General features: G+C 28.6%; 1 protein-coding gene and 1 long non-coding RNA gene across 3 annotated transcripts in view; one reads left to right on the top strand and one right to left on the bottom strand.

The window, feature by feature from the left end:
- Nucleotides 1-1,243: 1,243 nt before the first annotated feature.
- LOC105832557 (NAD-dependent protein deacetylase sirtuin-2) overlaps nt 1,244-27,155 on the top strand; it is a 39,211-nt gene continuing 13,299 nt past the window's right edge. For both annotated transcript variants that reach the window (XM_012673634.3, XM_012673633.3), the window contains exons 1-2: nt 1,244-1,446; nt 2,273-2,530. In XM_012673634.3, coding sequence (XP_012529088.1) covers nt 1,416-1,446; nt 2,273-2,530 — 289 coding nt within the window. In that variant the 5' untranslated portion in view covers nt 1,244-1,415. The remainder of the gene's footprint in view (nt 1,447-2,272; nt 2,531-27,155) is intronic.
- LOC118645469 lies at nt 9,322-15,113 on the bottom strand. Its single transcript, XR_004963157.1, has 2 exons — nt 9,565-15,113; nt 9,322-9,475 (listed from the first exon to the last, which is right to left on the bottom strand). It is a non-coding gene; the product is annotated as an uncharacterized LOC118645469 (long non-coding RNA).

Raw genomic sequence — 27,155 nt, forward strand, 5'->3', positions numbered from 1 at the left:
CTGGGAAACGACTAGCAAACGTTTTAACATTGAAATATTTACGAAATCATGTAAAAGTTTCAAATATCAATTTTTCCGAATAACGACTGGTCCAAATTTTAATTGCGATTTTTTGCGAAAAATAATTATTAGCAAACAAAATAAAAAAACATGCAAAAAACTAGCAAACGACTAGCAATCAAATAGCGTTTTCCAAATTATTGAAAGTGTAAGGGCTCTGGCAGACCAGGGGCTTGATTCTTGAATTCATTCGCAAGAAAACGTATTCGCAAATTCTGTTCTTACAGAAAAGTTAGTTAAAATTTATTGGCTATCGTATGGCTATTAACCAATAAACTTACAACTTTCTGTTAGAGCGAGTATTTGCGTATACGTTTCTCTTGCGAATGACTTCAAGAATCGGGCCCCAGCGCGATTTCCGCGCGCGACGCGCGATATCCAATGGGCGTACAGAGATGAGCGGAAAGGCGGTCGCTCATTGGACATCGCGCGTCGCGCGCGACAGAATCGCTGGTCTGCTGGAGCCATAATAGGTTGATTCCGATGACGCCAACCTATTAGAGTGCGTTGGTCTGCTTGGGTTTGCTCCGAGTAGACCCAGAACAGACAAAACAAACAATACTTATATATAATATGTGGAGTAAAAAATGAAGTTTTACTAAAATTTCACGTACATATGCGTCACTCGAAAAGAAATATAAAGGCCCCCGCACACACTTTTGCATAACGCATAACATAGATGCATAAGAAATTCGATTGGTTGAATTTCTTATGCACTTTGCTTGTGGACCAATCAATTTACTTATGTACATACGTTATGCGTTAGGACAGATCTGTAGTAAGCCTTAAGGGCCATCTACAATGGAGAGTCGTAGGCCGTAGCAGTAGTCGTAGACAATATTTTCATTACGTACTGTTTTACTGATTACGGCCTACAACAGACATTGAGCCAATTCAGTGGGTGCTTACGATGAGCGTTCAGGTGTTCGGGGTTAGTTTTTAGTCACCTCTCTATGATAGCCGGCTTGTATATTATTGCTACGTCGTTTATATTATTGACAGCATGGTCGTAGATTTAGCGTTGTTACGACTAAAACACTCCATTGTAGATGGCTCTTTATACCATAAGAAATTGACCAATTATAATCGAATATGAGAAGAATAATCGAATATAATTGGTTAATTCCTTACGGCTTAAGGCTTATTAAACCTATTGTAGATTCGGCCTAAGGCTTACTACACCTATTGTAGATCCGGCATTAATTCTGGTTCTGCATAGAGCACTCGGTTTTTCGCAGAAATTTTCTACCTTGATACGCGTCATCCTTCATGAAGTGAATATATCTTCAAAAACTATATACAAATCGTATCTTGTAAAACCGTACGTTAATCGTATTATCGTGTTAAGTTACAATATGGACAAGAAGACTAAAGAAGATCAAAGAGGTAATTAAAAAAATATGTGCGCACACGGACGTAACTTTCATTGCGATATTTTTTTACAAATTACGAAGAAATGAAAAATAATCATATGGTAACGTTGTATTATGTTTTGATGTACACCGTTTTCTAATATAATAAATCTAAAATAATTTTAATATTTTTTCTTGTTCTTATAATCTACATTACACATTTTATATTAATTTAAATAATTTAAGGTTTTTTTAATATAAAAAAATTCTATGTATCACACAATTGTTAAAAAGTGATCAAAATATTTTGCATAGCTAAATATTATATTTTTTTATTATAATATATAGACTATTTTTCAACAAGGTACACAGATGATACTGTGTAACAGTGTCCAATATAAAATGTTTCAACTGTGACAATTATGTTCAGCAGGAACAGCTTTGCAAATTTAAATTTTTTTATATGATTGATTTATACATTTAGATCCGATAGGAACCAAGAGCAAGAACTGTGTTGAAAAATTTTACAATAGTTGCAAAATTTTTTCTTGCTGGATGCAGCCAATGTTACATTGCTAATCATGGTAAAAAGATAATACAAGTGTGTAAAATATATTACCAATTTTTCAAGAAATTTTATTTTTACTATGTGATACTAATTTGATAATTTCTAATATTAATTTTAAGAGCAATATTTTCTTGATGGTTGTTAGCTACAATAATATTATTGTTTGTCAACTAAATCCAGAGAGTTCTAATTGTTCCAACAGGAATGATATATAACAAAACACAGTGTAACATTAATGTGTTCTAGTTGGAAAACAGCAATATTTAAGTATTGGTTTCTTTATTTGTTTCAGACAATAATTTAAATAAAAAAAAACAAAACATTTCATCTGAATCTCCAGAAGAAGAAGTAGAAGATTATTCCGAAATGGAGAGATTGCGGAGATATCTAGCTCAAAAATTAAGATTTATTGACCTACCAGCAAGTGATCAAAATGATGAATTACAACAATCGGTTCTTGGCAAACTTGACTTAGATGGAATTGTAGAATATATTAAAGAAACTACAAATTGCAAAATAATCACTATGGCAGGTGCTGGAATTTCTACTTGTAAGTATGTGTTGAAGGTTTTACACACACAACACACATATGTATAGAAATATATATTTTAAAGGCAAGAAAATTTATACACATATAGATCAGACTTAGAAACATTATTTTATAAAAGTAACATGTTATCACATTATTGTTTTTGTATGTAATATTTTTTGTAAAAAGTAATTGTTACTAATTTTGAACAGTAATGTATTACTCTTATCATTATTTAGAAACTAATAATTTGTTACATTTTTGTTATGATTTAATGTTGATACATAAAATATTAGATTAAAAAATTATTAACTTATAATAAAATTATTTATTAATTAGTATTAAGTTTTGTAATTAATTTAAAACTTGTAATCTTTTATGACTTTTTAAATCTATATAGTTTTTGATATTTATAATTATATAATAAATTTATTATTTTTTACAAATTAACAATATTATTTTTATTTTTAATACACTAGACACCATAAACTTGCGTTACGTGCACACTATTTAGGTTTTTATTTTTTACCTGAAAAAAATTGCAATAATTATGTACATGATCATCTATACAAATTTTTATTTTCCGATAATGGTGTTACAAGTGACACGTTATTTCCTTGCTACAGATTAGCTTAGCTTAGTTACTGAAATATGGATAATTTTACTAATATAATAACAAAAATTGTTATATATAACTTATATCTTTTATTATGTGTTGTGTTTATTATTATATTACTTTTCTAATTATACTATTTTTCAAAATGTTTAAATAAGTAAATGGAAAAGATCAAAACTCTGTACAATAAGCAATAGCATGTTTGCAGACAATAGATACTTAAGTAGATATTTAAGACTAAAAAATATAATTACAAGAATTATCTTCACTTGATAAAAAAATTACAAAATATTATGTAATTAAAATTATAATTATCTGGAATTTATGGTAATTTTTATACAAAAATGTATCTGAAGTAGTAGCGTCGGCAATCAATAAAAATAAATTCATTATAGGATACAGATCCTTAATAATTTTAATAGATTTATTAAAGTACATAACGATTAAATCCAACAAACTTTGAACAATAACGCGTATAAAATTAATTGCCTAAATTGCGGTGTCTCGTATATGAGGCAAACAAAAAAAAAAAAAAAAATCAAATTAAAAAGACATGAAAATAATATAAAAATGGATTTTTCTAAACTTTCTTTTATTTTTGATTCCAATTACATTGTAAAATTCAATCACCTTTTTGATAGAATATTAAAATTTTAAATCTAAATATTACAAAAGATTAATCGTAGAAATGATTCACATCAAGAAACAATTGAACAGACGTAACTTAAACAAGAATATGGAGCTCTTGTATGAATCCTATTTTGCTATTTGAACAGATTTATTTAAAAAAATATGAATAGATAAGAGAAAATATGAAAACATGTTTATATATGAACCTAACACAGTCAGATTAAATTTAACAGCTAGATTCAATTAACACTCACATAATATAAATTATTTGAGACACATGTTCAGTTAACCAATCGAATAGCCATCTTATTTTTTGCAGCTACAGTGAGTAAATTATTTTTGAAGTATTTAATTTTTGACTTGCAGAAAGGACTACACAAAATACATGGAAAAGTAGCCCCAGATAGAATTGGCTGAAATTTTAGTATGATGAAGTCTTGATTGTCCTGATCAAAAGTCTCAATAGCCGAAATTCAGAAAATGCCTAGTTTCCGAGATATCTGGTGTCAAATCGACGCACAGTGGGGCCAAATCCCCAAAAAACTGGAGAAAAATTAAAAAATTAAAATATTAGCCTGAAACTTTATATATTGGGGTTTTGGGGGTTACTGATGACGATCCGGAGCAAAAAAAAAACAAAATGGCGGCCATGAAAAGACTAAAAAACTAAAAACCATAATTTTTATCGGTTTTATGTAAAGCTTTATACATATAGGTTTTCGAGATTGCTGATTAATAATCTGAAGTCAAAATTAAGAAAAAATAAAATGGCTGCTAGAAAATGGCAATGTTGAAGTTTAAATAGCTTAAATACTGTACGTTATTCTTATTAAATTTATGTGAGATGTAGCATATATAGGTTTTTGAGGTCGCAGATTATAAATTTGAAGAGAAAAGAAATAGCAGATATAAAGTTTCTAACATTCGCAATTTTTATTATGTCCCATGGCAAAATGAGTGATATCAAAAAAGTGTTAACGCTGTTCTTGGCAACGTTCCTAGCAATGATTTGTGCAACAAAAAATTAATTGCAAAAAAATGTTTTTAACAATTTGTTATATACAAATTAAAAAATAATTATTCTGGACTAAAACCACGCCAATCGATTCTACGCAAAAAACTACGACAAAAACATGTACAATATGTCTATGCTTTATATTATAACAAATAATATAATGTTTATAATATGTTCCTTGTTTATAACGAATTAAAAAAATTTTTTTGCAACTAACTTTGTTGCACAAATTATTGCTAGGAACGTTCTTTTAAACTTTAATAATCAACGTATACTTTTACTAGTTATTAAAAAAACTTGTGCCATTTTTTTAGGGGCATGTACGGGCAGCTGCTGTTTGTTTAATTTATTTAATAATACTATAAACTACAACTTGCAATGAGTTTTGCTGCAGAACTCTATGGAACTATATTACTCAATGTTTTCTAAAATTTTTGTCATGTAAGAATGCAATAATTTACGTTGCGAATATTTTTAATACATATTTACATATTTTGAATTATTTACATATTTACATATAGTACATATTTACATATTTTGCGAATATTTGTAATACATATTTATATATTTTTTAAATTCGGTTTTTATAATACATATTTAAATTCTACTTACATTCACCAGATGATTCCATTTTGTAGAATTGAAATTGGTCAATCGTATTGATCCGTTATGACTTTTTGAAAAGATGTTTTGTTTTCTTCTTTTTATGAGAGAGCTACTGCTCGTGTGAAGGTCGTTTTAGTACTAAATTTTTAACGAAAATATAAAATAGCGGATCTTTCTAATGGCACATGTTAAAACTTGAAGTATCAGTCTACCCAATCTAATACTTCAAATACCCTACATAAAAACTATATTTTTTGACTTTTGGCCAGCTTTTGGGGAATTGGCTCCACTGTGCAACGATGTTGAAATCGACGGCGTTGAAATCGATGATGACGATTTGTGAATGAAAAAGTTCTATTTTCAGAGCTTTGTAACACATTGAAGGTTTTTTATATGTATTAGACAGTTTTAGGATCGTCAGCATGTTTGAAGATGCACACGCATTTATATCTCTACATACACACCCATATACTGTGCATATAGCAGACTCGGATACTTTCGACAATTCAATTTTCGATTTTAACTTCGATTCGACACTAAATATCTCGGAAACTAGGCATTTTCTGAATTTTGGCTATTGAGACTTTTAATCAGAGCAGTCAAGATTTCATCATACTAAAATTTCAGCCAATTCTATTTGGAGCTACTTTTCCATGTGTTTTGTGCGGGGTCCTTTGTTATCTAGAATAGACTAGAACACAACATTGCGCGCGCTTCGCGCGCGCCACTTAGCATTTTTATATTGAACATTGCACTTATTCTTCTTCTGTAATATTACTCTCACACACTTTATCATATTTAATGCCCTTCTCTATCTCACGCTCCCTCATTCTCCCTTTCTCCCTCTCTAAATTATTAATTATATTATTATATTAATTATATTATTTTCATATTGTTCAATATTACTCTTACACACTTTACTTTTTTATTTAATCCTCTTCTATATCTCTCACGCTCTCTCATTCTCCCCCCTCCTCCCCACCTCTTTCTCTCTCTCTCTCTCTCTCTCTCTCTCTCTCTCTCTCTCTCTCTCTCTCTCTCTCTCTCTCTCTCTCTAAACACAAATTATTTATTATATTATATTTGCATGTTTCTTAATATCATCTCTTACACACTTTACCTCCATACTTAATCCCCTTTAAATAAATTAAAAATTATAATATATTATATGTAACGTTACCTGTCAATTTTCAATAAAATTTCAAAACTCACTTTCTGGCTTTCTTGTTTAATCTCTCTCAATTATAATTTCCTTTCATCTAATCTCTTTCTTTTTCTAATCTCTTTCGATAAAACTCACTATCGCTCTCTAACCATTTCAACAACTTCTGACAACAAGCATCCAACAACTTTAAAATTAAATTTTTTAAATCTTATGCCTTAATAATACAACATTAAATTTAAATTTTTAAATAAATTAAAATTTATAATATTATACGTAATGTTACCTGATAATTTTCAATCAAATTTCAACACTTTCACTTTCTGGATTTCTTTTTAAACTCTCTCGATCTCAATTCTTTCTCTTTAATCTCATTCCTTTTCTTCTATTAAAATACACAAAATGTCAAAATAATTAAAACGCAAATGATATTTAATGAGAATAATAATAATTAATAAAAATTGATAATTATTGAGAATGATAATTAATAAGAAATGAGAATTAAGAGTTTAAGATTCCTTTTTTTCAAAATATTTAAAACGCAAATGTTACCTTCCTGAAATCTCGCACTCTCTCTCTCTTTTTCTCTCTTAATAAGATCTTCAAATTTACTTAATTTCTCTCTCTCTCTTTCCTTCTCTCTCTCTCTCTCTCTCTCTCTCTCTCTCTCTCTCTCTCTCTCTTTCCTTCTCTCTCTCTCTCTCTCTTTCCTTCTCTCTCTCTCTCTCTCTCTCTCTCTCTCTCTCTCTCTCTCTTTCTCTTCTTCTTCTACCTATCACTTAATTCTTGCAATTTTTTTAAACTTTTTATTTTTTATAAATATCTATATAAACACTGGCGCAAAAGAAAACGAGACAAAAGTTTTGACCGATTTTTAGGCAATCTTCAAAGTAATGCAACTTTGCGAAAAATCATCTAAATTACATGTACTTTTTTTAAATTAAAGGGAAAAGACTCTACTTTGAGAATCCCTAGGTGAAAGTTTGATTTGTTAAGTGCTAATATAACATATAGTATTGCATTGAGTAGGCAGTCCTCAACTACATATCTCATTGGATACATTACATTTTTTGCAGTGTATATATGGTTTTACGTCCGTATCAGCTATATTAATTGATTTTGAAACAGCTATAAGAAAATCAATATATCTACCAGTTTGGAGTCAATGTTAATTACAACCAAATGATATATTGATTTTCTACCCCTGACATTCATTAATATTATGTAAATTTTTATTTCTATTTTCTGTATATACCTCTTTAATATTTCTTTTCCTTACTTCTGCTTCCTCTATTTCTTGTTTTCTTTTTTAATATAATGTTTATTTTCTTTAACCTTAAATAAAAACATTTATATATGTTAAAAATAAAAACGCAATTAAGTCATTAAAAATTCAAAATTTTGACAAAACAAGCTTTACAGCTTTTTAAACAATTATTAAATACCTATCTCGTCTCTTCTCCTTTTTCTCTCCGCTTTTTTATGAAATGTCTTAATGTTTATTAATTTAAAAGAATTATGCTTTTTGAATCTTTTCTCTCTTTTCTTTTTTTCTCTCCTTTCTTTATCTTTTTCTCTTTCTTTAATCCTCTATCTTTTATCTTCTGCAATTTTGAATAAAAAACGTGTAAGTATAATTTTATAAATAATTACATAATATTATATAAAAACATTTTTATAAAAATTATTATTTACTTAATTATTTTAAATTTTATTTTTTATTTTTTTTATCTCACGCTCTCTCTTTTTCTCCCTCTCTCTCTTTCTCTCTTTCTCTCTCAACACAAATTATTAATCATATTTTTATGTTGTCTATATCTATCCTCTATCTTCTGCAATTTTGAATAAAAAACGTGTAAGTGTAAGTTTATAAATAATTACATAATATTATATAAAAACATATTTTAATAAAAATTATTTACATTTTTTTTTTTAAACTTTTTTTTATAAATACACACACACACACATATATGTATGTATTTATTTTAAAAAAGTTAAAAGAATTAAGTAAATAATAATTTTTAATAAAATATATTTTTATATAATATTATGTAATTATTTATAAATTTACATAATTTTACACACACACACACACGCGCGCGCACGCACAAATATACACACACAGAAAAAAATATAGCCAATAATATATGTAATTGCGAGCTGCTAACTTACAATAATATTTACTGTTAATGCTCTAACACTCTTCTTTTTCTTCTTTCTTACACTCTCTTTCTCTCTCTCTCTTTTTCTGCTCCTTCTTTCTATAGAAGTCGCTGTTTCTCCTTCTGTTTTCTTTTCTGCTTCTTTTTTCAACAAAAGTCGAAACTCTCTTTCTCCTACCAATCTATTTCCTTTCCTTCTTTTTTTCTAAAAGATTATAAAATTTTAAAGATATTATTGTTATTTCCTATATATATTACATTATTACTTAATATATCTTAATATTATATAAAAACATATTTTAATAAAAATTATTTACTTATTTTTTTTAAACTTTTTTTTTATAAATACACACACACACACATATGTATGTATTTATTTTAAAAAAGTTAAAAGAATTAAGTAAATAATAATTTTTAATAAAATATATTTTTATATAATATTATGTAATTATTTATAAATTTACATAATTTTACACACACACACACGCGCGCGCATACACAAATATACACACACAGAAAAAAAATTAGCCAATAATATATGTAATTGTGAGCTGCTAACTACATAAAATACTCAATACAATAATATTTACTGTTAATGCTCTAACACTTTTCTTTTTCTTCTTTCTTACACTCTCTTTCTCTCTCTCTCTTTTTCCGCTCCTTCTTTCTATAGAAGTCGCTGTTTCACCTTCTGTTTCCTTTTCTGCTTCTTCTTTCTACAAAAGTCGAAACTCTCTCTTTCTCCTACCAATCTATTTCCTTTCCTTCTTTTTTTCTAAAAGATTATAAAATTTTAAAGATATTATTGTTATTTCCGAGAGAGAGAGATTATATTATTACTTAATATATCTCTTTATTACTTACCTTATTACTTACACACTTTTGATATAACCAATTTTGATTTGAAAACACAACTGTCAAACACAACTGTCAAACACTACGAAGCATGCGGTTCAATGCTCAGCGAAAGAACCAATCAGCATCGTGGATTAAAGGCAACAATTCTTCGAGACTTTCGAGATGACTTCGATACATTCGATAAATAAATAACATATCTTTTTTAGAAAAGGATAATTTTTTTGTTTAAACAATATTCTCAGCATCACTTTTTAACTTCCTTTTGACTAATTTAAATCGAGTTCTTTATTACAATTTTATCTATAGACTCAAATTATTTTCGTGTGGAAACAAGTTTAGTTATGTATTTCTCTATAATTATTTACACTAACCAATGTTTATATTCTTAACTCCATTATTAAAATTTAATATGTTTGCAATTTTATCCCCTTAACATATAAAGCTATGATGTAACTGTTTTATGATTTAACTCCATTAATCCTAGGTGTACAACTTTGCTTCCGCCGTTTTTTTTTTTTCCGAAATTCGAGGATTTATTGTGAAAAACCGGTTATACATTTCAAAATACGATTCAAAGTATTGTCCATTGCTGGCCACTACTTTCTCCCATCTTTCTGGCAGCATACGAATCGCGTCGAAAAAACTGGTCATCTTTTGAGACGATCCACGAATCAATCCATTTTTCACTTCTTCATAAGGGTGGGGTAGGACTTCTCATTTCAACGTTTCCAAGTATATTTTGATGGGCTTTGCGACATGGGGCATCGAGCATTGTCATGCTGCATTACTTTAATCGTCTATCGTTGTATTGCGGCCGTTTGTCTTTCAGTGCTCGGCTCAAACGCATCAATTGTTTTCGATACTGATCGCCTGATTGTTTCAGTCGGTTTTAGTAGCTCATAATACACTACGCCGAGCTGATCTCACCAAATATAGAGCATGACCTTGGAGCCGTGAATATTTGGTTTGGTCGTCGACATGGAAGCATGGCCAGGAAGTCCCTATGATTTTCTGCGCTTGGGGTTATCGTAATGAACTCATTTTTCGTCCCCAGTCACAATACGATGCAGAAATCTTTTCTGTCTTTGTTTGCAAGCAGCTGTTCACAAGCAAACAAACGCTGTTCAACATCTCTCAGCTTCAACTCGTACGGCACCCAATTTACTTGCTTCTGAATTATTCCCATGATTTTCAGGCGTTTTGAAATGGCTTGTTGAGTCACTCCCAATGAGTCTGCCAATTCTTCTTTTGTTTGACACGAGTCTTGATCAAGTAATGCCTCCAATTTTGCATTTTCGAAAACCTTTTCTCTTCCACCGCCATGCCGATCTTCGACGTAAAAATCACCTTTCTTGAAGCGTCGAAACCACTCTCGGCACGTTCTTTTAATAATACCGGCTTCACTATACGTATTTGAGAGCATTCGATGAGCCTCAGTCGCAGATATCTTTATATTGAAGCAAAAAATTGAAATCTCTCGCAAATGACAAGAATTTGGCTCGTAAGCTGATATTTTCAATCGAGAATAACTTTATGATGCAGACACAAATCAACTAATATTTTGATGGCGTTATGTTTACAAATGCCTAAGCTTATTGTATGATGTCTACGATTATTTATTTCGACCACCAGTTACCGCTACAGCCATCTATTGGAAAACGGCGGAAGCAAAGTTGTACATCTAATACAATAATTTATTTATTGAATGTAGTGTTTTAATTTATCTACATGTATTTTTGTACATATTGCGGAAGAAGGCTTAGTAAGTCAAAATGTTTTGTTTATCTTATAATTATTTAATAAATAGAAATGTTCTATATATTCTCTGTTAGTTTGTTATTGGCTAATTTATCTTAATTGTATAAAATAGATATCAATATTATTAATTAATAAATAAGTTATATGCTGACATTAATTTAACTATACAGCGTGTCCCATTTTAATCTATTACCCTTTGTAACTTGGCAGGGAGTAATTATTATATATAGAAAAATGTTTCAGACAAATGTTGTATGGCTTTAAAGGGGACATAAGATGGTAATCTTGGCCTTAACTTTGGAATCAAATTTAAAGAACATTTGTGTGTCAACTTGATTTTTTTAAATAAAACCGCCTACTTTTCATTACATATTCTTATCTCGAGAGCTTTCCAAAACACTATAATTAAAAGCATTAACTACTTTTTAATTTATAAGACTTGAAAGTTACAGTACCGCTTTAATATAGCTATAACCAAAAGTTATGTACCTTTCTTGGGTACATAAACGCAATCTCTCGTCAAAATTATTACGAACTCTTTCAAGCATGTTATAATAACACCAAGCTGGTGTTATTCTCTGAAATACGTTATCACACACGCATGCATGGCACGCACACACGCGCACGCACGCACACACACACACACACACACACACACACACACACACACACGAGGTGTAAATCCGACCGAGCAGTCTCCACGTGCTACACTTTGAGTAATGCTAATACCGGCGGTACTATAACTTTCAAGTCTTATAAATTAAAAAGTAGTTAAGCAAAACACTTTTAATTGTAGTGTTTTGGAAAGCTCTCGAGATGATCTTCAAGAACATGTAATAAAAAGGAGAGGGTTTCATTAAAAAGAATTAAGTTGACATACAAATGATTTTCAAATTTGATTCCAAGGTCAAAGCCAAGGTCACCATCTTATGTCCCCCTTGAACTTTTGTCTGAAACATTTTCTATACGGTCGCTCCCTGCAAAGTTACGAGGGGTGATAGATTAAAATGGGTCGTGTCAGCAATATAAAAAATAAAATAAAATATATAAATTGTATATATAGCGCTGTTATCTCATATTTCTCTCATGTTTTCATTAAAATTGTAGCTTTTGTTTTTATTATTAAATAAATAAGATAATCTTATAGCAGTGACAGAGAGAGAGAGAGAGGGGGGGGGATATTATCCTAGAGCGTTTATAAAGTAGAATATTATTTTTTGTATGTTAAAATGTTTTTTTACCAGATATTACAGATCTGATTTTGAAAACGTATATTTGTAGCTAATTATGTGTTTTATGTTTTTTCATGTTTATATACGCAAGTATAACACATATCTATAAAAAATACAAAAAATCTAATCTTTAATTATAAAAAGCCACTAATTTAACTTAATGTGTTCCTGCAATTTTGATTACGCTTCTCATTTACCTTATTTTGTGCTGAAAGAGTAATTTTTTGTTATTGTGTTTGAATTTTTACAATTTAAATAGGTTGTAGGAAAAATATACAGGGTGCCCTTGAACATGTTGGCAACGCTCGTAAAAAGGTAGAAGGGATTGAGATGAATATAAAAGTCCAATATTGTCTTTGGTTAAGTCTTGGGTTAGGTCTTGGGTTAAGTCCACCAATATCGAGGTATTAATTTTTCAAATTATGCGAATGAGTGCGCGCCGAGGGAAGAGCTCGATCTGCTCGAACTATAACATGGAAGAAAAGATCTATCGTATGAATGTTCGATAAGTTTTCATTAAATTATTGTTCACAATTACGATAGAAATTAATTAGATGTTTGTAGATCCCATACGCTAATATCTTGATTATTAGATTGGATTTAACCTAAGGCAATATTGGACTTTTATGTTCATCTCAATCCCTTCTACTTTTTTATGAACGTTAACCAACATGTTCAGGAACACCCTGTATATAAAGGCGCAAAGAATAAAAGAATAAACAAATCATATATAAACAAATAAGCGAATCGCAAGAAAATATTTACATGGTACCATCGACCGACTGGCATTTAGTTATTGATAATTAAGTCGAAATTATTTATTTATTAGTAAAAATAAAAGTTACTATTTTAATGGAAATATGAGAAAAAAATAATTAGATATCTTGAAAAAATGATGAAATCAATTTTTTTTCTTTTATTTAAAATATCAAAATTTTTTTCTTGGATATTTGGAGCATTTTGGCTGTGATTTTTGAATTCAGCTGAATAGAAAACTGAATTTAAAAAAACTGAATCGTACAATCCCCGTGTACTTCGTAAAATATCAAAAATCCATCTACCCCTTTTACAATACCGATATAAGTTAATGGTTTACAGTCTTTATGTATAAATGGGACTTAACTTTTATTACAGAAAATCTAAATTTAAAGCAAGTGTATCAAGGGGCTCCTTATTCTTGTAATCATTGCGTAATATTGTATTTTAGCTATTATTCTGTGCCTATGAAGTACATAACGTTATTACATTAAATTTTTTAAATAAACATTTGTTTTTTATTATGAAAAAGTGAATGCATGTGATATATATCTGTTTAATTTTTTCTCTTTCTTCATTATATATATCTGTTTAATTTTTTCTCTTTCTTTCTCTCATTTACTCACTTACTAAAGTCAGTTCTTTCATAATAGGAAGATTTTCTTCATTTGCATGATTATTTGCATACCTTATGCCATAAGGCTTATGGTGACCATCTCGACAAAATACTTTTACATAATAATTTGTCATTGCCCTTTAAGGTTTCAATGATTAATTAAAAATTGGATACGTTCTTAGTGGATTTGAATTTGGATTTTTGGGACAGAAAGCAGATGCACAATGGTTACGCAACGATCATCATAAACTTAAGATAAAAGTTTAAGTCTTAAAAAGATAAAATTTTTTTGTATAATTTTATTATTAGATTGTAATTTATTTGTATGCCACATATTCATTTTAACAACAAAAATATTACTTAACGTATCAAGCAGGATTGAGTCAATAGTACAATATCGTTGGGTCGAGACACTTTCACACACTTATTCGCACACCCGACGCGACGGCTCGGAAAAAAAGCAAGACGAGATTTCGGAAGAACACCAATTTTTATTAGGTAAAGTTCCGTATAGGTCGGACCCCCAATTTTTTGGGAACTATCTATTCTTATGTATTTTGGCGCTGATTACGAATATAATAGAAAATTGGCGCAAATTTTCATGGCAGAATCCATGAAAAAACTATAAAAATCATGATTTTTTTCCATTTATTTCTGTAAATAATGGGAATTTTGAAAAATATTTTAGGTGAAAGTTGTAGATGTCATCGAAATACACATTTTATGTCCTATTGATTCTTGCATAAAAACAATTTTTGAGAAAAACGTTAAATGTTTAAAACTTCACATAACTCTTCTAACACACATTGAGTTTTATTAGTTAATTTTAATGTTTACTTAAATTACCCCAAAAAACTAAAATATTGAAGAGGATAAAGATGGTGAGTAGACCTCGCTACGCAAATCCATGTGGTACAGTACAAGCGTGGATGTCGTTTTGCTATAAACAGGGGGGAGTGTGGGTAGACTTTGCTTCGCGTGAAAAGTAAACAAGCGTGGACGTGTTTTGCTCTGTAAGCAAGGAAGGAGTGTGAGTGGACCTCCCCGCACTCCCTTCCGGTTTTAATAAAATTAACTCGAATTGTGTTAGATTAGTCATATGAAGTTTTCAACATTAACGTCATTTTTCTCAAAAACTTATTTTTATGACAAAAATTAATTGGACATAAAATGTGTATTTTGATCAGATCTACAACTTTTATTTAAAATATTTTTCGAAATTTATCATTTACGGAAATAAATAGAAAAAATCGTAATTTTTGTGGTTTTTTTGTTTTTTGCCATAAAAATTTAATTTGCGTCAATTGTTACTATTATATTTGTAATCAGCGCGCCCAAATACATAAGATTACGTAATTTCAAAAAAATCGAGGTCCGACCTATACGGAACTTTACTCACACAATTGTGATAAAATTTGAAATATAACCTCCACATATTTATATTTTTTATAATAACAAACAAGGGAAAAAGATCAACGGCGTAGCAATGTTATAGGATTTACAAACACAGGAAAATAGGTGAAATACAATTACACAACAATAGCAAAACTCAAGGACCTTTTAGCGCCTTGGGCAGGCCTCCATTCAGACGATGATCTAGCGTCTATCCTTTTTTGTTTACTCTCCGTTTTGCTTTAGCGAGGCAACGGAAAGATGAAAGCGTTAAGGTGCCTTTTCACTCTAACGCTTGACGCTCATTTTCAGCGTCAAAAGACATCACGTGACTAAAAATAAAGATACCCATTCGTCATTTTTAATCACGTGATGTCTTTTGACGCTGAAAATGAGCGTCAAGCGTCAGCGTGAAAAGGCACTTTTATAGTTCATGAATCAGATTTTGAACAGGTCTGTGTGCGCTATAGTTGTTGCATCTGGGTATATCAACAGCTGTATCCAAAAATCAAAGTTTTTTTCACGCGCGAGTGCAACATTAGTGCAGTATCTCTTTTCTTCGCCCCTTTCCCCCCTTTCTCTTGTTCCCCCTTCTCCCTCTCTCTCTCTCTTTTTCCCTCTCCTCCCCCCCTCCTCCCTTCATATACAGGTCAACAAAATTAGCGCATATGAAAATTGTGTCAAAATTTTGCATAATTTCAAATAAGTATAACACCGCGAAAAATCATTGCATTTTTATTTTCCAAAAAGCATTTTAAAGCTCGAACTCTCTACTTTCAGATGACTTGGCGATTTCAATTATCTTTTTTTCACAAAACGGCACAATGATAAAGCTTGACCCGTCAAAATCAAAAGTTTTTATGCAACTTTGTTGCATTACACCTGCTGTGGAAAAAATCGCGAAGACGACAAATTGCGTTCGAAAATTACCTAAAAAATTGCATATTTTACGGTTTTCATTTAGTTCTATGTATTGTAGTGAAGAAACATCCAATCACATCGTTAAAGCAAAGTTTTATAGTATGTTTACTCTTCAGTAATAAACACTAATGTTTTTTTATCAATTACTGCTTGTAAACGTTCTTATGTTTATGCACCTCTCAATAATGTCCTGCGGAATTTCGTGCCAAATTTGCCTAAGCGCTTTTCCCAACTTATCAATTAACATTTAAAAGTGTAAATTTTCAGTTTTCCAACGTTTTTTTTTTTTTTTTTTTTTTGCCGAACGCTGTATGTTGATCTATTCACAAGTAATAAGCGATGAAAATCAAAATGATTGTTTTTTCTTAAAATTTCAATAACTTAGTAAAAAAAATTGCGCAGCAATAAGCAACCGCTCAAAATAAAGAGAAAAGATCCCGACGTAAGATGCAAGTAACAAAGAGTCTTTGCGCATTTTTTCCACAGGAGGTGAAATGCAGCAAAATTACATAAAAATTTTTATTTTAATGGGTCAAGCTTTATCATTCTGCCGTTTCGTGAAAAAAAAAAAGATAATTGTAATTGCCAAAATTCATCTGAAAGTAGAGAGTTCGAGCTTTAAAATGCTTTTTAAAAACGCGATGATTTTTCGCGGTGTTATACTTATTTGAAATTATGCAAAATTTTCACACAAATTTTCGTGTGCGTTAATTTTGTTGACCAGTACACACACACACACACACACACACACACACACACACACACACAAACGCACGCACGCACGCACGCACAAAATATCCCAGATTGAATCATTTTTATTTTACAAAGTGAAAGGGGATGAAATTTTTGACTAAACATTTTTTAATTAATTTTAGCTTAGATTATTATTTACTGAATCATTAATAAATGAAATTGATTAATCAGACGGCGCGCGGCCGGAGTATGTAGAGCATAGCGTGCTATGGTGCTCCACGGACTCTACACGCTTATTACACATTCCCATATTTAAATTTTTATATTAATAAATGAATAAATAAATTTAAATTAAGAAATAGAGAAATAAATAACTAAATAAATAAAAATATAATATGACTAGAAATTATTTCAATTTTTTATTATTTTCTATTTTTATCTATTAATTATTTATTTGTGTACTCGTATTTATTAAGCGACGCGGTAGCGGCGCGACACCAAGTGCATAAAGAATTGTGCTGCATGACGCAAACTTCACTGCGCAAATGTCACGACGCTGCTAAGCTTTATCTGGAATTTAGCTATCAAATTCACTTTTATTTAAAATATCTCAGAAACTAAAATCATAATCAAAAATCTAATGTCAGTTTTATTATATAATATTAATGTGAGCTTTCGATTGCGACCAGTCCGATTAAAATTGGTACACTCATTTTTGAGATCTCGAGATCTTCTGCGCGAAAAAACTCACTTGAGTTATTTTCTACAGATTCATATGTACATATACACACACGTAAAACCAGTTTGTCGTTCAAAGTGCTTCAGAATGTGCCTACATACAGTTTTATAAAACTAAAATAAAATTATTTTATAATGTAAGTGATGAATATTGGTACGCGAAAAAAATATAAACTTGATAATTCTGAGAGCTCGAGATCTCTTGCGCGAAAAAGATCACTTGAGTTATTTTCTATAGATGCACATGTACATACACACGCACGTGCACGCACGCACACACGCACACACACACACACACACACACACACACACACACACACACACACACACACAAAGGATCCCTACGTCTAAAAACTCAGTTTTAAGAAAAGAGCGGGAATAAGAATGATGAACTGTCTAGATAGCACAGAATATTTATCATAAATATTTAATAAAAAATATTTTTTAATGATTATATGATTATTTTTTATAAACCATTTAGAAATAATACAAAAATTATTATTAACAATATATAAAACATATTTTTAAAATATATTTAAAAATATTTATGATATATGAATTCAAAATATTTTTTATATTCTTTGATAATATAGTATAAATATTTATTATAAATAGTATAAATATTTTAATAAATTATCATAATTTTTCTACCTGGCAAACTCGGACATAAAAATATGTACAAAACATTTATCATAAATATTTTTTTCTTATAAATATTTTATAAATACTTTGTGCTATCTGGGTATGCTTTATATATTTCATTATTTTGAAAATTTTCAATCAACATAAAAGTTTTTTTTTTTTTGTAATAAAAAATCACACCAAAATTAAATAATTAAACTTATACAATTGCAAAATAATAATAAAAAATAAGCTGTAAAAGTATTGTAATTTTTTTGATAATTAATATTTAAAAAAATTTTGTTTTTAATTTAATAAATATGAAATATAATTTTAAAATACAAAAATTACATATCTGATCATTTGTTTTTAAATTAATAATATTAATATAATCAGTAATTTTTTGTTTCTTTTTTTTACTTTTTTAAGTAACACAATTTCGTCTTCAATTGATGAAGACAGTTCTAAAAATTCATTTATTACAAATAAATCCATTGTCGCAGCAATAAAGAATTCAAATAATGTAACACCTCTGGTAACACTCAAGTGGCCCCGGCCTCTATACTTGGGGCCAGTTTCATCGCACTCAGTGCGCACTGAGAGTATTTTGCACACCCAATGAAAGGTTCGACACTCAGAACTCACTTATTACTACTCCCAATGAAATGCGCTTTAAGCACTCAGTGCTGCCAGTGCCAGCGAGTTTTTGCCAATGGAAGACGCTATAAGTAATGTAAGTGATAAATATTAGTACACGAAAAAATTTAATAAAAATAAAAATGAAGTAAATAATAATAACATAAACAAATAATATACATGATATATATGTAATAAATGTCAAAAATATTAATAAAAAATTAATAAAATTATAAGTTTCTGAAGGAGAGAAAAAGAAGTTAAAAGAGAAAAGAGAAAAAGAAAGAGGAAAACAGGGGAAAAAAAGAGAGAAAGCAAATAATTTTATATTTTATAATTTTAATTTAATTTTTTAATTTTATTTTATTTATATAATGTCAATTTAAACACAGTACAGAAACACAAACAATACAATTCAAACATAATATTAACGTATTTTTTAATTTCTTCCTCCTCTTCTTGTATTTCTTTGTGGATATCTTGTGAATCATTATAAATACAATGTTCATACTTAGCCAGAGCGTTATTTTTTACTATTATTATTATTTAAACCTTGGAGAAATATCAATGAGTGTTTAATATTGAAGAAGATATAATCTCAAAGAATTAATTGAAAAAAAAATGTTAGAAGATATAAAGGAAGAAGATGATAATTGTGCATTACAACATATGCCTGTCAAAGTTGAAGAAGCCATGAAAGATTTTAAAAATGTAGATAACAGATTCGAAATTGATAATGTTGATCAAATGATAGTGCAATTAAATATTGACCGAAAAACGAATATTTGATAAAATTTCTAATGATATACTATCTGATAAAATCTTAAGATTTTATGTTAGTGGTGAGGGTGGCACTGGAAAGAATTTTTAAATAAAAGTTATTAGATGTTGGATTAAAAAAAATATTTAAAAGGATACAGCAGTAATTGCACCAACTAGCATAGCAGCTTTTAATATCGACGGACTTTTTACTGTTTATAAGTTATTTCAGTTACCAATAAAGCATGGTCATACTGCTAAATATAACCAACTTTCTGATGCAGTTCTTAAAACTATACGAGAGGAACTTAAAAATGTTTTAATAATTATTGATAAGATTTCAATGATTTCAAATGTTACTTTAATGTATATACATCTTCGATTAATAGAGATATTTAATATTAGAGATTGTGATAATGAATATTTTGGTAAAAAACATATACTTCTTTTTGGAAATTTATTACAGCTTCCATTTGTGCATGAAAAATCAGCCTTTATTGAATTGTCAAGCACAAAAACTGAGAAATACATTAAATCAATGTGTCCTACAAATTTTATGGTCTTTATTCAGTTATGATGAATTGCAAATTAACGTGCGGCAGCAAAATAATTTTTATCGAGGTATATTATCTAGAATTAGAGTAGGAGCAGTGACAGACTCGGATACTGCTATTTCAGAATCAAGAAAAGTAAAATTTATAGAAGCTACTTATGATGGTTACATGAATTATGTAATTATTTGCAAAATTTGCCAGCGGATACAATTTGTCTACTACCAACTTGTACATTATGTAGCACTTTAAATACTGCTATGTTAAATCGTATTTCTTTAGATGAAATAGAACTTATTGCTCAAGATGCGATCGACTGTGTACCATATTTGAAAAAAAAAGTTTCAAAAATACTAAAGGGTGATGATGCAGATAGATAGTTCTTGAACAGGATTGGCAAGAGTTATAACTGTAAAATTAGGTGCGCATATAATAATTAGAAGAAATATCGATGTTACTTTGGGCCTTGTGAATGGTACTATTGGATACAATTACATCAATTATATGAACTATCAATGGTAAAGTAGAAAAATTAAAAGTAATGTTATCTGAAACAGAATATTTTATAGAACGTGTAAGTATTAAGTTTGAAGTAATGGATGGGGCATTTGTTATAAGAAAACAATTTCCAATATGTTTAAATGATGGTATAACTATTCACAAAAGTCAAGGATTGAGTTTAAAACATGCTGTTGTCGAAACTGGAAATTCTATATTCAGTTGTGGACAAATATATATTGCTCTTTCAAGAGTAATTACTTTAAATGGGCTACATCTTACAAATTATGATCCTTCTTCTGTAAAAGCAAATAAATTAGCGATAATAGAATATAACAGAATACGAATACAATACAGACCAGATCTTATAAATATTAATATTTCAAAACAACGTAATCAAAAAGTACATGATTTACTTTGGGCAATACAAAAAAATGTTTCTGACTGTCAAATAATAATGATAAAGAAATTATTGGTCACAATTCATGGTATTTAAGAGGATTTCCAAATAACGATAATGTCTCTTGTTATTCTAATACTTCTATTCAATGTATATTTAATTCTTGTATTCTCAGGAAGATCATACATTGTCTTGAACAAATGCATTAAAAAGGTTAATGGAGTGTTACATTTCTAGTGAAATTTTAAATATAAGTTCAGTATGTAAATTAGCAAGCGATCAATATCTTGAAAATATTCAGCAAGATGCAGGTAAATTTATTATACATCTTATTAATAATTTAAACGATATGAAGACTGTAACTAAATGTCAAGTAAATGTAACATTACAATGTAATAAATAAAATTGTATAAAAATTGAAATTCATACAAATTACATATTACTACTTCATTTACCTACACGGAGAGAATTTTCTCTTAAAAATTACTCTGAAAATCGTGTAATTGTGAGACAACGTAAACTTTGATGAATTTTACTATACTTCTAACAAAATTTATTAAAATTTTATTAAAATTTGACAAAATTTTGTAAATTTTACTATATTTCTAACAAAATTTACTAAAATTTTGCCTGATTTTATTAAAGTTTTAGTAAACTTTAATAAATTTTAATAAATTTTGTTAAAAATTGTAAAATTCTTCAAGGGTTTACGTTGTTTCACAATTATCACGATTTTTAGGGTAATTTTTAAGAGAAAATTACTCCATGTAAAAAATTAAAAAAATCATTTCCTTTGAAGAATTAATGCAATATAATTTTTTACATTGGATTAATGAGAAAAATTATGTACTAATTGTGGTGCTAAATCTATATTTGAAAAAACTGATATAAAATTAAATAGTACTGTTATTTTTAAACTGATGTTATTCGAAATTTGTAATAAGAAAATTACAAATCTGAATATTAAAGCCACGACAAAGATATCTGTCAATGCAAATAAGTATAAAATTATTAACGCAATCTTTCATCACGGTGAAAATATAATAGAAGGACATTATACAAACATGATATGTACTAAAAGCGCAAAATGGGTTAATAAATGATTTAAGTATAGAGAAATGCAACTAGCCTCGAAATGCTAAAAATACATTCATATTTTTTGCAGAACAAATAGAATAAAATAGATTATGGAAATATATATACATATGTACATACATACATATCAAATTAATACATTTAAAAATATGTATAATAAAACTTAATGTAATTAAAAAAAGAAGTAATTCTTTAATTTATACAAAAAGGAGTGAAATCCCATCCAAAAACCTTAAAAAAGTAAAAAAGATACGCCAAGTACATAAACGCTTGCTTTCGAAAATAAATTTGGGATCAATACAGTTAGTCAAGTATATTTTAAAAGACTTAAAGAAATTTATTAAATATCTATTTAAATATTGCTTAAACGGACTTGATGATTAAATTATTAAAATCAATCAACGGGATTATAGTAAAGCAAAAACTTGGCATGCTCGGCTTAAAACGCAATGACCCATCAATGTTATACAATATGAAAATTATTTGTATGAATAAAATAATAAAAAAATAATAACTTATAAAAAACTTCACAAAGTTAAAAAAGATATGTCAAGTATATAAACGCATTCAAAAATGGTTCTATTAAAAAATTATTTGAAAATTGGGAATATAAATGATAACATATAATAAAACAGAAACTGACAGATAGTAAAGCAATATCCGAGTCACATTAATTGAATTTTACATACATTTATCAATATCAATAACATAAAACCTTGGAAATTCAGAAAAAATACGAGCCGGGCATGTCAAGTTTTTGCTTCACCATAATCCCGTTAGTTGATTTTAATCATTCAATCATCAAGCCCTTTAAGCAATATTTAAATAGATATTTAATAAATTTCTTTAAGTTTTTAAAAATATACTTGGCTAACTATATTAATCTCAAATTTATTTTGGAAAGCAAGCGTCTATATACTTGGCGTATCTTTTTTTTTCTTTTTAAGGTTTTTGTGGGATTCAATTATTTAAAATAATTATTTAATTTAATTACTCAATTCTCATAGTTGACTTATAGTTAACAACGATGAGTAAAATTAACTGCGGAGAGTTTGTTATACATAGGTATAAAAAATATTATTGATAAAAAATATAAAAATAAATTGTAAACAATGTGTTTTTACAATTAAAAAAAAATTATTTTATCATGTGTCAAACATTAGAATGAAATTTTGATAAATTTTTTTTGTAGCAATGGCGCTACCAATTTTTACTTATACGATACATGTCGACATTGAGAAATTACTAAAATTTTTAACAAATTGTTTAAACAACTTATTTAAAATTGATTTTAAGTGAAAATTGATAGCTCTATACGAAAAAAATTTATCAATTTTAATAATTGACATGTTAAAATAATTTTTCAAAAAATTTTTTAAACAAATTGTTTACAACTTATTTTTTCAACAATCTGTTTTTACACTTATATATTATATAACAAACTCCGTAATTTTGACTATCGTTGCTAAGTTAACTATAAGAATTAAGTAATTGAATTAAATAATATTTTAAATAACAGAATAAGTAGAAGTACACAAATAAATAATTAGTAACTAAAAATAAAAAATGATAAAAAATTGAAATAGTTGTTAATTGTATTTATTATTATTTATTTACTTATTAGTTTATTTAGTTTTTTATTTCTTTATTTGTTTTTTAATTTAAATTTATTTAATCTTTTATTAATGTAAGAAATTAAAATGAAGTTTTAAGTAAAAAAATGTGTAATAAGCGCGTGGAGCCCGTGGAGCTCCGCATGATACGCTACGCTTCTGCATACTCCGGCTGTGTACCGTCTGATTAACTAATTTTATTTATTAATAATTTAATAAATAATAATTTAAGAAAAAATTGATAAAGAAATTTTTAGTTTAAAATGTTACTCTTTTTTACTCTGTAAAATAAAAATGATTTAATCTGTGCCATTCTGTGTATATACATATACATATATATGTATATATTCCTCGACCTCCCTCTATTACAAAAAAAATCTTAAAAATTTCTGCTGGTGACTAAAATGTAGCTAATAATCTCAACTTTGAAAGCGTTCTGACGTTTTAAAAAATCCAATATAGCGACTGGAAACTACACATCAGAAAATTTCACTTATATGTAAATTTATTATTCGAATCATGAAGAATTTCTACGGGAAACTCATTTTTAAGGGTACTTGAGAGTGCTCTTTCGGAATCTGGCGTCAATTTTTGATTTTATAGATCCCTAAGGGTTGGAAATAAGGGTGGAAAACGTGATTTCACAATTTTTTAAGTTATCTGTTATTAGTCAATAAAACGAAAAGTTTTTATTACATATTTCGACTAGTTCTCGGAAAATCTATACGTTTTCTATTTTTCTCAACCCTCTCAAAGTGAAAATTAAAGGAAGGGGAGGGTAAAAAAATATTGGTAATACAGGTACAGAGTGTGTGATATATCGTGCTCAACGTTTTCTTGTATACTTATATCGAATTTAGATAGAAAAACCATATCTTGTTACTCCCATTCAATTTTCTAAAATTTAAAATGACGGATTTAAGCTGGCAGACAAAAAAGTGAAAGAGGCTTCAATCTTTATATCTTAAAATGTGGGAGTTTCTGGGATTGCTGGGATACGAATTTGATGTTACTTTTCAAAAAATTTAAGATGGCAGACAAGAAAGTGATAACAGAAAACTTAAAAAATTGTGAAATCACGCTTTCCACTCTTATTTCTAACCCTTAGGGATCTATAAAATAAAAAATTAACGCTAAATTTTGAAAGAGCATCTTCGAATACTTTAAAAAATGATTTTTCTTTAAAAATTTATCATAAATCAAATGATGAATTTACATAAAAATGAATAAATTTTCTGGTGTGTAGTTTCCAACTGCCATATTAAAGCCACTATGTTCGATTTTTTAAATGCCTGAGTGCTTTCGAAAGTTAAGATTATGAGCTATATTTTAGTCACCATCAAAAATTAAAAAAATTCTTTTTGTAATGTAAATTTTACTTATATGTAAATTCATCATTTGAATCATGAGGAATTTCTACAGCGAATGTATTTTTAAAGGCATTCGAGGATGCTCTTTCGGAATCCAGCATTAATTTTTGATTTCGTAAATCCTTAAGGGTTAGAAATAAGAGTGAAAGGCGTAATTTTACGATTTTTAAGTTTTCTGTTATTACTTTCTTGTCTACCATCTTGGATCCACCATCTTGAAATTTGGAAAAGTAATACCATATTCGTAATCAATGATCTCAGAAACCCCGAATTTTAAGTTTTGTGAAGATTAACCCTTTTTGGATCAAAATGCCACGTTTTTTCTCAACTTTTAACACTGCATCTTTTGATGTAGATAAGTAGATAGGATGATTTATTCCATACTCTTTTTCATGTGTTTTTCAGGGGTAAACCAAACTTTCCAACTCCAGCACCTCTCCGTACGTACAAAATAAACAACATACATTATATACAATGTTCATGTTGTACAATATTTTCAAGGTACGCCCTACATGACCTGGCCATTGGGCAACCTTACATACTACACCACTCTCCCCTCTTCGCCCTCTTTATCTTTTGATGTAATCAACCTAGTAAAAATTTTTTTAATATTATTTTCGACCAAAAAGCTTTCTCTTTCAGATGTCATCGTCAAAATTGACCTACTAATAAGGGAACCTCGCGAACTCGAAAATTCAGATTTTAATGAAACTTGGCATAAATATAGAGGGGGTAAATACATGAATTTAGAAATTTTTAGTAGCGGCCTAAAAACGGGCCATTTGAGACATTTTTGCGTTTTCTCGATTTATTACGTAAACTAAACAAAATATAAAAAAATGGTTTATACAAAAATTTTACAATAAAAGTACTTTTATCTACCCAGTGAACAGTAATATAGTAACAATGTAACAGCAATATAACCGAATATAACAGGTTACATTACTCTGATGTTACACGTAACTTACATGTAAGTTACAATTTCCGACTCAGCATTGTAACATGTTATATAACATGTTATCTAACCGTCACATAGCAGTTACATGCGTTCCGTTTCACGCATGATACGCATATCCTGTTTCTGAAAATGATAACATAAAGAGACTTCTAAAAGATAACATAATGATGTCAGAATGTTAACCAATGCGCCGTTTTTTGAGAACAGAAAGATATCATGAAACTGGTCGGATATCTTTAAACTGCAACTAGAGAAAAATAAAATAAAAATTTCATTTTTTTAAAATTATTTTTATTAACAGTACATACCAAGTTTAGAACAAATTTTTATTAATTAATTAAATTTAAATTATATTATTTTATTTTATTTTTACTTGCCGCTGGTAGGTTTTGAACTTGGGACCTTAGGATGACGAACCTTGTACTCTATCTGCTACGCCAATTTGACTCATCAATATGGGTACTTGTTATTGTCTACATATACCTATATGTTGTAAACTGACGCAATTATATTATTTTTTATAAATTTTGCCAAACATTAAAAATAAATAACATTAATTTATTTACGTATTAATTTTATTGTTAAATTTATCTTTTTCCATAACTTTAATAATTTGATGGAAATTCTGATCTATTTAGCACTAATACTTCTTGAAGCGTTCAAATGGTTAATTAGATGGTTAACTATATACATCATATATTTTAAGAAAAATTGAATAGTACATTTATTATTCTGTTTTTGTACGCATAATTGTAGACAAACCGTTATTTTTGAAAACATCTTTATGATATATTTTCTTAAATATCAAATAGATTTTTTACTCAGGATGTTATAATGTTGTCTGATTTCTGAGATAACTACGACGCATCGTTCCGTAATAACATTCATACGAGCGTGTTATGTTACGATTATACAATTTTTGTTACATAACTGTTACGCCAAACGATGTATAATAGTTATATTACTTGCGTATAACAAATGTTACATAAC

This window comes from Monomorium pharaonis, chromosome 5, assembly GCF_013373865.1.
Source record: "Monomorium pharaonis isolate MP-MQ-018 chromosome 5, ASM1337386v2, whole genome shotgun sequence".
Lineage (NCBI taxonomy): Eukaryota > Metazoa > Arthropoda > Insecta > Hymenoptera > Formicidae > Monomorium > Monomorium pharaonis.